The 12,039-nt window shown below is 44.4% G+C and overlaps 1 protein-coding gene across 4 annotated transcripts in view; it reads left to right on the forward strand.

The window, feature by feature from the left end:
• The window catches only part of PLEKHH1 (pleckstrin homology, MyTH4 and FERM domain containing H1), a 57,584-nt gene that overhangs the window by 41,335 nt on the left and 4,210 nt on the right, over positions 1–12,039 (forward strand). For 3 of the 4 annotated variants that reach the window (XM_068946217.1, XM_068946216.1, XM_068946218.1), the window contains exons 21-25: positions 5,857–6,034; positions 6,449–6,604; positions 8,132–8,232; positions 10,157–10,298; positions 11,155–11,297. In XM_068946217.1, the coding sequence (XP_068802318.1) occupies positions 5,857–6,034; positions 6,449–6,604; positions 8,132–8,232; positions 10,157–10,298; positions 11,155–11,297 (720 nt within the window). Of the gene's footprint in view, positions 1–5,856; positions 6,035–6,448; positions 6,605–8,131; positions 8,233–10,156; positions 10,299–11,154; positions 11,298–11,783; positions 11,852–12,039 lie in introns of all 4 variants that reach the window. The other variant, XR_011141531.1, reaches the window with a different exon arrangement.

Below are 12,039 nucleotides of genomic sequence, written 5' to 3' on the forward strand. Positions count from 1 at the left end.
TCTACTGTAACAGCAATAAGCTGTTCTGTGGTGTGCATACTTTGCTATTTATGTGTTTCCATGGTGATCTGATCTTCAGCATGTCTCACTGTGTCCTTTGGGGGCAGGGGGGGTCTTGGCTGTCTAGTTGTCTATCGCAACAATACATGCTCAATGTGAAGGCCAGACATAGCAAAAAGTGTGGTTTCATTTCAAGCAAATACTCATATTCAAATACCCAGTCTAAGTCTGCCTCAGAACTCAAGCTAAAACTCTTCTGGTGTTAGAAAGGAAATCTGGGTATTCCTCTTATCTAGAGTTCTTTATTTTCTTTCATGCTGCCTTATATTTGCTGTTTCTTCTCAGAAGCAGAAATAGAGGTGACGGGCTCCTCAACGTTCAGGCTCTCTCCCCTATCTAGCAATATTAGGGATCTTCTGGCTACAACTAGAAGACATCTCTGGTCAGCACTGTGCGTTACCAGCTCCCAAGATGATCCATGCAACCCATTAGAGGAGCTGCTCTACTACCCCTAAGTACTCTTGAAATTTGTAGGGGGTGCTGGGCCCTGTGAAACTGATTTAACACATCAGTTTCAAGCATTATTATACTGATGGTCTGCCAGGTTCTTAGCCCCAAACCATGTTTATCAACAAGTAAACTTCAAACAGAAGCTAAAAGAGAGTGTGTACAATCCAGCTATGAAACACACAATTACTAGGGCTAAAAACAAATATACAGAAGTTAAAGCAAATTATGCTCCTATCTACCTCTAGTTGGATTAGATTTAGAGTAGCTGCTAAATGAGATTTAGATTAGTGCCTCCTGCCTAGCTTTAGGAATACTTATGTCTCTTCAGGTGGAGCAGATACGGCTATTTCCTGTCTAGTTAGATACAGATATTCTTTCTCTGTTTCAAGCAGCTAACAAGGCACTTGGATGTTTATGTTGTGTCAAGCTTATGATCTAAGTTGACACAAGATCATCATCCTAGGTATTGTTTTTCATGAAAGGTGATCTGGAAGAAGTATACATCCAATATTTAGGCGAGATAGAAAAGTAGGGTACAGTTCTCGGTCAGTAGAAGCAGGGCTCAGTAGCACTTGGGAGAATTTGGGAGCAACAGCTTCTCATTGAAGCAAGATTCTCCCTCTGTGAAAATTGCTCCTGGATCATAGCTCAAACACATTATGAGGGAGGTGAGCAATATCTTGCTACAGTGAAAAGCAAGAGCTCCTGACCTGCATGTTGCTTGCAGGGATTTAACTGGAAATTTAATCACCTGCTAAGCTCCTGAAGGCATTTTGAATGGATTTGGTCCCCCCCCTACAAAGTAATAGTGCAGTTAAAAAAAACCTTATAAATCCTTGCGCTGCATTCAGTTTCAGAATTTATTCACTATATACATTCTTAAGATTTTTTCCTAAAGACAAAATTAACTGTTCCTGCCCAGCTTTAGAGACACTTGCATCTTTTTGGTCCCAATTAGTGGAGCGTCTCTTCACTAGGTAGTCAACAGATCATATTAGTAACTCTCCCTGCACTGTTTTTAACTATCAACAAAACCTTAGCCTACTTTGAATGAAAAAGTCTCTGCTGATTTGCAGATAGGGTTCATACACGGAAACTTATAATTTGTATAACCATGTAAATTGATAAACACACCTTATATAATCCTATAACTGAGACTAATGCATTACAATTTGTTATTAGTTCTTGTTAGGACTTGACATGGTAGTAACATGATAGTAATTCCTCTGGCATGACAATGATTTTGAGGGTGAACCGCCTAGTCTTGGTGTGATGGATATTGTGATAGCAACAGGGTACAAAAGAGGATATTCCCATATTATCTCCAGTCCAGCTAGGAGCAGGGAATATTCTTGCTCTTTCCAGCAAGTCCACTGTCTACCTGAATTTCACAGATCTGTGGTGGCTTGTATTGAAGCTTTTACAGATTTAATTTCAGCTCTTAGTCTGTTGAGATGAACTAGGGTACCTGCGTAGAGGTGCATTACTGCTTGAGCAAAAGCTCAAGTAGGAATGCTTTCTCATGGCATGGAAATGGAAGAAGACATGACATATCTAAAGCATAGAGATAGACAGGGTATTCTCAGAGACCGTGCAGCTCCAGGAGTCCCAACCCCCTACTGCAGTGGAGTTGCTGGAGGGCTCTGTGGCGTGTGAAACGGTACATCGTAACACTGTTGAAGAAGGCTAGAAACTGGTCGCTTCTTGGAGAAAGGTTCTTGCTCCTCCTGAAGACTTGCCTTTGAGGAACAGGTTTAGCACCCTCCAGGGTGAGGAAGAGCTAGGCATGGCTGCAAGGGAGGCAACTGGCCTGACAGACCCTGTGCCATGCAGGAACATCCAGAAGAAGCGGCGAATAATTGTTGTGGGTGACTCCCAGCTGCAGGGGACAGAGACAGCTATGTGCCAACCTGACCTCTTGTCTAGAGAGGTTTACTGCCTATCAGGGCTCAAATAAGAGATGTCATGGAAAGACTGCCAAAACTTGTCCATGCATCGGGCTATTACCCTCTGCTGCTCTTCCATGTGGGCACTAATTACACCAAGGGCAAATTTGATACCATGAAACAGGATTTCAGAGCTCTGGGGATGGTGGTCAAGGGTCTGGGAGCCCAGGTCATTTCCTCCTCAATCCTGCCTGTGAGGGGGAAGGACGGGAGGAGGAGTAAATGAGTTTTCCAAGTTAACAGCTGGCTGCACCACTGGTGTTGGCTCTAGGGTTTTGGTTTCTGGACCCTGTTTGAAGATCGACAGCTGATGGGGGAGATGGGATCCACCTCACTAAGCAAGGCACATGTGTCTTTGCCAACAGCTTGGCCAGCCTGGTAAGGAGGGCTTTAAACTAGGAAAGATGGGGGAAGGGGAGTAGTGTAGAGACAGGGTAGTCAGTAAAATACTGCTCAAGTCAGGATGCCTCCAGTGGGTGCCTGCAGTCAGGGGAGACAGCATGGAACATGGCTATGGAGAATCCTCTTGCACCTCTTCTGAGAAGCCTGCATGCTCATTTGCCTTTCTGAAGTGCCTGTACACCAATGCACGCAGCATGGGGAATAAACAGGAAGAATTAGAGATCTGTGTGCTGTTGCAGGGCCATAATCTCATTGAGCAGTTACAGAGACATGCTGGGATAGCTCACTGACTGGAATGCTGTCATGGATGGCTACGTGCTTTTTAGGAAAGACAGGCCAGGAAGGCGAGGTGGTGGAGTTGCCGTTTATGTGAGGGAGCAACTAGAATGTATGGAGCTCTGCCTCGGGGTGGATGAAGAGCAAGTTGAGAGCTTTATGGGTAAGGATTAAAGGGCAGGGTAACATGGGTGACACGGTTGTGGGGGTTTATTACAGGCCACCTGATCAGAAAATAGTAGTTGATGAGGCCTTCTACCGACAGCTGGAAGTAGCCTCACGATCGCAGGCCCTGGTTCTCGTGGTTGAAGTCCCCTTCAACCACCCTGACATCTGCTGGGAAGAGAGCACAGCTAGGCACAAACAGTCGAGGAGGTTTCTACAGAGCACTGAGGATAACTTTTTTGGTAGTGGAGAAGCCAACGAGGAGAGGTGTGCTGCTGGACCTTGTACTAACAAACAAAGAAGGTCTGGTCGAAGTTGTGAAGGCTGGGGGCAGCCTTGGCTGCAGTGACCGTGAGATGGTGGAGTTCAGGATCCTGTGAGGAGGAAGCAGGGCAATAAGTAGGATCGCAAACCTGGACTTCAGGAGAGCAAACTTTGGCCTCTTCAGGGACCTGCTTGGAGGAATCTCATGGGGTAGGGCCCTTGAAGGAAGGGGAGGGTCCAGGAGAGCTGGTTCAAGCATGACTTCCTGCAGGCTCAAGACAGGTGCATCCCTCTGAGTAAGAAGTCCAGCAAAGCAGGCAGGAAGCCTGCACGGATGAGCAAGGAACTCCTGACAAAACTCAAACAGAAGAAGGAAGTCTACAGAATGTGGAAAAGGGGACAGGCCACTTGGGAGGAATATAGGGATGTTGCGAGAGCATGCAGGGATGCGACAAGGAAGGCCAAGACCCATTTGGGGTTTAATTTGGCAAGGGATGTCAAGGACAGCAAGAAGGGCTTCTTCAAATACATCATTAGCAAAAGGAAGACTAGGGAAAACGTGGGTCCGCTGCTGAACGGGGTGGGCACCCTGGTAACGAAGGATACAGAGAAGGCAGAGCTGCTGAATGCCTTCTTTGCTTCAGCCTTTACTGCTAAGGCCAGCCCTCAGGAATCCCAGAGCCTGGAGACCAGGGAGAAAGTCTGGAGAAAGGAAGATCCTCCCTTAGTCGAGGAGGATCGGGTTAGAGATCATTTGTGCAAACTTGACATCCACAAGTCCACGGGCCCCAATGGGATGCACCCACAAGTGCTGAGGGAGCTGGCGGATGTTATCACTAGGCCACTCTCCATCATCTTGGAAAGGTCCTGGAGAACAGGAGAGGTGCCTGAGGCCTGGAAGAAAGCCAATGTCTCTCCAGTCTTCCAAGAGGGTAAGGAGGAGGAGCCAGGAAACTATAGGCCTGCCAGCCTCACCCCCATCCCTGGAAAGGTGATGGAACAGCTCATCCTGGAGGTTATCTCTAAGCATCTGGAGGACAAGAAGGCAATCAGGAGCAGTCAGCCTGGATTCACCAGAGGGAACTCATGCTTGACCAATCTGATAGCCTTCTATGATGGGATGACTGGCTGGGTAGATGAGGGGAGAGCAGTGGCTGTTGTCTGCCTGGACTTCAGCAAGGCTGTCTCCCATCACATCCTCCTAGGTAAACTCAGGAAGTGCGGGCTGGATGGGTGGAGAGTGAGGTGGATTGAGAACTGGCTGGATGGCAGAGCTCAGAGGGTTGTGGTCAGTGGTGCAGAGTCTAGTTGGAGGCCTGTAGCTAGCGGTGTCCCCCAGGGGTCAGTCCTGGGCGCAGTCTTGTTCAATGTATTCCTCGATGACCTGGAGGAAGGCACAGAGTGCACCCTCAGCAAGTTTGCTGATGATACTAAACTGGGGAGGAGTGGCTGACACACCAGAAGGCTGTGCTGCCATTCAGAGGACAGGCTGGAGAAATGGGCGGAGAGGAACCTCCTGAAGTTCAACAAAGGCAAGTGCAGGGTCCTGCACCTAGGGAGGAAGAACCCCATGCCCCAGTACAGGCTGGGGGCTGGCCTGCTGGAGAGCAGCTCTGCCGAGAAGGACCTGGGAGTGCTGGTGGACAACAAGTTGAGCATGAGCCAGCAGTGTGTCCTTGTGGCCAAGAAGGCCAGTGGTATCCTCGGGTGCTTGAGGAAGAGTGTTGCCAGCAGGTCGAGGGAGGTGATCCTGCCCCTCTACTCAGCCCTGGTGAGGCCACATCTGGAGTTGTGTGTCCAGTTCTGGGCTCCCCCCTAGTACAAGAGAGACATGGCACTACTGGAGAGAGTCCAGCAGAGGGCTACAAAGATGATGAGGGGACTGGAGCATCTCTCCTATGAAGAAAGACTGCGAGAGCTGGGCCTGTTCAGTCTGGAGAAGAGAAGACTGAGGGGGGATCTGATCCATGTGTACAAGTATCCAAAGGGGGGGGGGGTGTCAAGAGGATGAGGCCAGTGACAGGACAAGAGGCAACAGGCAGAAACTGAAACACAGGAAGTTCCATCTGAACATGAAAAACTTCTTTCCTGTGAGGGTGACAGAGCACTGGCACAGGTTGCCCAGAGAGGTAGTGAGGTCTCCTTCGCTGGAGATATTCAAAACCTGTCTGTGCAATGTGCTCTAGATGACCCTGCTTGAGCAGGGGGGTTGGTCTAGATGATCTCCAGAGGTCCCTTCCAACCTTGGCCATTCTGTGATATATTTGTGGTTCATCTCTGGCTCTTTGTCTAGGAGTGAAATAGGCAAGTATGCCATCTACTGCCAGAGATCAGTGGACCGCGCTTTGCAGACTGGTGAGCGGGAAGCCAAGCCTTCCCGGATGGAGATTGTATCCATCCTTCTGAGGAACCCCTACCACCACTCACTCCCCTTCAGCATCCCTGTGCACTTCATGAATGGAACCTACCAGGTGAGCTACTGCGGCTGCAGTTTTTCTGGGCACTAGAGGACTGCACGACAATCTGCCTCCCTCTTGGGGGTAGCACGATGGTGTTTAAGCATATCAGACATTTGAAGATAGACGCTGTTTCCCCTCCTTGCTGTTTTTAGCTATATTTTCTAAGAAAATGGAAGGAATGCAGCCCTACAAGTCCTATGAAGAAAAGGTACTTGGGGAGATGGGAGAGCTGTTGTAAATGTCTCAGTAAGAGAAAGTGTAAAGGGAGACATTCCCCCATGACTGCACATGTGTAAAGCTTCACCTGGAGCTGGCCGTCAACCACGAGACACCAATCTGTAGGAAACGAGGCTTCGTTAGTTTTGATGTTCATCAATGTCATGTTTTTTGGAAAGTTCTGTTCAGTTAGGTCCTATTTCATTTCAGGTTATAGGTTTTGATGGTTCCTCAACAGTCGATGAATTTATCCAGCGGCTGAACCAGGAGACAGGAATGAGGAAGCCATCCCACATGGGATTTTCTCTCTTCACAGATGATCCTTCTGGCAGGGATGTGGAGCACTGTCTGCAGGGCAACATAAAGGTAACTTGTTTGCTCTGTTACTTGCAGCATACATCTTTGAGGAACTGTTGAATGGATGCTAAATGTTTTTAATGCATCAAGAAAAAGTGCACTTGAGTATTGCTATCTAGATTAGTATTCAGATATGAGATAGTAATTAGCTGAGTCTAATCCAAGATACTAGTTAAGACAAAGCACATGCTATTGAAGTATGTGATAAATTGGTAAATTAAAAAAAAGTCTTTAACTCACTGGATGACCACGTTAAGTGAGTGGGCTAGTGAACATGAGTGGCAAGCATCAGATTTTGGTACTAACTTTGGGGAATGATTTGTCATACAGACACTGATGGAGGAATAGTGGCAGTGGCAACTTTGAAGAGACCCTGATATCTGTAAGGAACGTAAACGTTCACTTTTGCACAGTGTAAAATTTTATATCAGGTAACACAGAGAGAAAATGTCAATGACTTTAACACAGATGTCTTGAAGAGGAAATTACCAGACAGACTACCAAATGAAATGCTTCACTTTCATGGCCTGGTATAGGTTGGATGATCTGGAGCTTTGCTGGTAATTGAACCATCATTTGGAAAGATGAGATATTAGAATAAATGATGGAGTTTGAGACAATCAAAGGCATCATTTCCACTGGCTAAGGCAACCTCAATAGCTTCCTAAGAGAGGATTAGGATATCCAATTATATATTTCATTTGGCTTTGTAAATTCACATTCCCTTTGTTGATATGTTATCAAAGACGACCAGGGACCCTTGTTAGACCACTTGTGGAAGGACTGGAATAACCTGGAGATGTGAAATGTAACTGAAGAGGTTAACCCTGGTTTTGCTAAAAACAGATCTGAGGTACGGAGTTGGTTTCTAGGTTCAAACGTTCCCAAAGTTTGGACGGTCAGATCCAGGAGGGTTGGTTTAGCCAGGCATACAGACAGCTGCTCTGCAGAGGATGCATCCACATTAGTGCTTTAATTTGGCTCAGGAGGACGCTTTTGAAGCAAACCTCCTAGTCATTCCCACTGACCACATGTTGGTTCACGTTGTGGAACAATCTTAGAGAGCGTGAACTGGATTTCTTTCACATGAAACGTGAGCTGGAAGACGTCATCCAACACACAGGGCTTTCAGGCCCTGTGACCAGACTAAAGTTAGTCCAAAGGAAAACCCTTCGAAACACGTATAGTGTAGCATAGGGTCTTAGGAACAACTGTTTCACTGTGCAGATCTGCTCCTCCTGGGCTACGCTACTTGCTAACATAGACATAGCCATAGAGTTGGTACTAGCCTGAAATTCATATGCAGGCGCTCCCCCTGCAGATTTAGAAGTGAAGTTTTCTATTGAAACTCTTTTGTTTTTACATACTGTGTAATAGAAGAGGGAATTGGTTTGTCGCTTTTGGTGACATTTATGCTGAGCCGTTACATTTCTTCATCTCTGTTTTCCACAGTAACTTTTTTCTCTTACTTGCCGCTCAAGCCATGGCTATACATTTCACTTCAGCTTGTCTCTCCTCTCTCTGATTTTTTTTAAGCTTTGTGATGTCATTTCTAAATGGGAACAAGCCTTAAAAGAATTGCATCCTGGGAAATACGAAGGTGGTACAAGAATAGTGAAATTGACATACAAGAACAGGTACTGTGTTTTAGGCATTGGCCTCCTTACTTTTGTTAGTTAAATATCAGTAGACTGCATATAATCTCTGTAGATGGCCAATAATTTTATGGTACTGTTAGTGCCAAAACTGTTTTAGCTAATATGCAGTCAGGGCCTACATGAGACGAACTAACTTCTGTATGCGTGTGGTACATGTGTGAAAGAGGGTATATGACCTGGAGATAAAACCCAAAATGCTTTGCGACAACAGAAGAGACTTAAAACAGGTTAAGTACTAGCTATAGCACAGTAAAACATACTTGGCACAATCTCATTTGCCTAGATCCTAAAACATAATTAAATAAGGTGCATTAGATTAGAGGAAGAGATACCTGAGGGAAAAATCACTAGTGAAAAAGAATACGCTGAAACTTGCAATTGAGTGAAGAATCATGAAGATGAAAAAGATACACTAACGATGCTCTAAATGGCAGGAGCTGTAGAGAAGACATGTAATAGCAGTACCCAGAGAGTGTGTATATATAGAGAGAGAAATGCTAAAGTTAGGTAAGGAGAGATAGTAGAGAAGAAAAGTATAGGACAAAAATCTACAACAAAAACTGGAACAAGTTCATAATTTAAAACAAAGACAGGAATTCTGAATTAAAGATGACGCTGTGTATGAGAACAAGGCAACGGTTTTCTGCATGTGAATCCCATATCACAGGGGAAGCCAAGGCCACCCAAAAAACAAAGGAGCAGCAACGTTTTGTATTGACTATATGAAGATTTTTTGATTTTAATGGTGGAAATAAACTTATGGGAACTTTGTTAGTTGATATAACAGGAATAGAAGCAGAAGTGATTACTTTTGACACAGAAGGCAGTATTTATTTCAGCAGTGAAACCTCACAGTATGTTAGCTTGTTGGACTGGAATGTGCCTAGACAGGACAGCAAGGATGTTTTGATAAGGTCTTTCCAAGGCCGGGCTGTTCTAACATCAAGGACTCTGATAAGGCATGGAAAGGTCACTGTGGTCCTAATGGTGTTGTTAATCTTGAATTGACATAGACATAAACAAATGGATCTTTAACTGCTGCAATGAAGTACCTTGTGTGGTATTGTAGAATATATGGTCACAGACGTAGCTTTAAATTAATATTTGAATTCGATCATGTGGGCTGTAAATAGGCATGCATAAGGAATGGTTCTGGGAAGCATTCCCCAACCTGGTATCTTTAATGCCCATTAGTCATCTTGTACTACCAAGTCAAAGAAATAGTGAGTGCGAAGGGAATAAAAACTCCTAGGAAGTGTTGACTTTAAAGAATGATTCTTCAGTTTTAACAATAAAGGCTGCTAATCAGGTCTCTTATTTCCTGCTGAAGAAAACTGAAGACCTTTTTTAATAACAGTCTTACTGTAACTGGTCAAAAAAGCCCTGGAAAAATAACAAGTGTTAACTGGGCCCCTGTCTGACCTTAGTCATGTTTGATGATCATTTGTGACTGAGGATTGTAATGAATATAAGAATGGCGAGGCTGCCATACAAAAGTTTACAAAACATTTGCCATGTCAGAATATAGAGCAGAGGCAGCTCTACATTCTGTGATAAGCAGAGAAGTTAAAGCCTACTTCTTAAATATTGCCTGTTTGTGCTTGAGAGGGGGGAACCGATGTACCTGTGTTTCCTCAAGCTTTGCTGTCCTGAAGTGGTTGGCTTACAGAATTCAAATGGCTTCCAGAGCTAGAAAGCGTGCTTTGAGCCTCCTTGTCCAAATCTTTTTTATGAAGGAAACACTTCAGGTTTCAGATCTCTGTCCAGTTCCATCCTAATGCACAAAAGTCACTTTGGGGGGAAAAAAACCTTATATTTTTACTTACCTTGATTAAAATTTCCACCTCTATTCTCAGTTAGTTCACAACAACTTTTTTCCTTTGCAATTCTCTCTGCTTCTTAGACTGTACTTTCGGAGCCAGGCTAAAGGTGAGACAGATCGGGAGCGGCTGCTGCTGGCCTTCCAAGTCAGCAGTGAAATAGCCAGTGGAAGGTTTCCTGTTAATAAGGAATTAGCTCTGGAAATGGTGGCTCTGATGGCTCAGGTGAGTGTAGCTATGGGCAGAAATCCTCTCTTTTGTCCTCCAGGAGTTCAGCTGCACACTGAATATCACTGAGTAAGCAGCTGTCTTTTACATCAAAAGTGGTATTTCTCATCAAACTGAGACGTACCATGCCAAACACATTATACCAGCATACAAAGAAAGGAAGACACATGTTAGAACACCTTTTGTTGTAGGAGAGTTTGCCATAGAGCTGCCTCTCCTTTCCTTCTGAAGAAAAATATTGCACTAAGATACTTAGGACAATACAGCTAGGCTGGAATATCCCCAGAACCGCTCTAATTAGCGCCTTAGTGGAGGTATGAAAATAATATCACTGCTAGAATACCACTTAATAGTAAATGAGCATCTTGTAGGATCCTCCATTAGACCTCCAGGCTTGCGTTTAGCATTTTACCATATAAAACACAAGTATAGGTTATGGACTTGATAAACAGGGTAATCATTTCTTGCTGCCCTGAAACTGATTGCTACATCTGTTAAAGCAACGTAAACTGAGATTAAGTGGCTGGGAATGTTGTCCACACTATTTACCAGTAGTGCTGTTTTTTTAATTGGCTGATTGAAAATAAAATCCCAAAGCTTGGCAGTTATACAGGAGCATCTTCCTACAACAAGTAGCTGGCTCAGGTTTTGTTACTGGGCCAGATTTGTTAGATTAGTAAAGAATTTATTGGGCAGTCATACCCAGTAATTGCTCTGTTGTATATTTACTGTAGTAAATGTTGCAGAAAAAAATAGTGCCATTTTACATTAATAAACACAGTAGATGTCAGTATGGGAATTAATAGAATGTTCAGTTGCACTATAACCCCCAAACCTTATGACATTATCTTAGGTGGAATACGGGGATTTGGACCGACCAGTATCTTCAAGTCCTGGGGGAACATCACAATCCAAAATGCAGCATCTTCTCCATCAGGTCTTAGATAAATTCTATCCCAAACGCTATAAGCAAAACATTACTCCTGAGCAGCTCAGGTAAGACTAAATTTGTTCTCTTATACTTTGCGCTGAAAACAATTTATTGTACTTGCAAATTTCTCTCTTCATCCTTCAGAAGTTTCAGGGAGCCCTGTCAATATAATTTTAATGTAGGAGCTTAAAAAGAACACAGGTCTCGGGAAAAGGTTCCTTTGCAAGGAAAGAGCAGTTAACTAATACAAAAACAGTCAAATCGGCCGACTAACTTTCCCATGAGCTAGAAGCTTATGTCTTTCACTTTCAGATTACACAACTCGGTTCCAACAAACTCTTAACCTGTCTAAACCCAAGATTATTTTTATTTCTGAATTTTTGTTTTACCTTTCCCCCAAGTCTCAATGAAATCCAGATGCCTAACGCTTGCAACAAACCATTAAGCCAGTATATGTGGGCTGCTTCAGGCCATGCAGTAATTCTGGTAGGACATGTTCTGGCAGGGCTTTCTGCTATTCTGACTTTGAAATTCTTGCACACTATCCACAGACCTGAATTGCTCATGAACAGAATTCAGGCATTGCCATGGATCTCAGCTGTTTTACCCAGAGATAAAGGTAATCTCCCAGGTCCCAAGCTATTCAGGGATGCAGCGGTAGAACTAGCACAGTTCCCTCTGGGAAGCAAACAGCTTCCATGTGCATGTGGCAGGATAGCTCCCAATCAAACCAACCCTAGCAAGCCAAATCAGGAGTCGGTTAATATGTATTGCTGCTCCACACAGCTCATATTACAGACTTGTTAA

Source organism: Struthio camelus, chromosome 5 (assembly GCF_040807025.1).
Source record: "Struthio camelus isolate bStrCam1 chromosome 5, bStrCam1.hap1, whole genome shotgun sequence".
Classification (NCBI taxonomy): domain Eukaryota; kingdom Metazoa; phylum Chordata; class Aves; order Struthioniformes; family Struthionidae; genus Struthio; species Struthio camelus.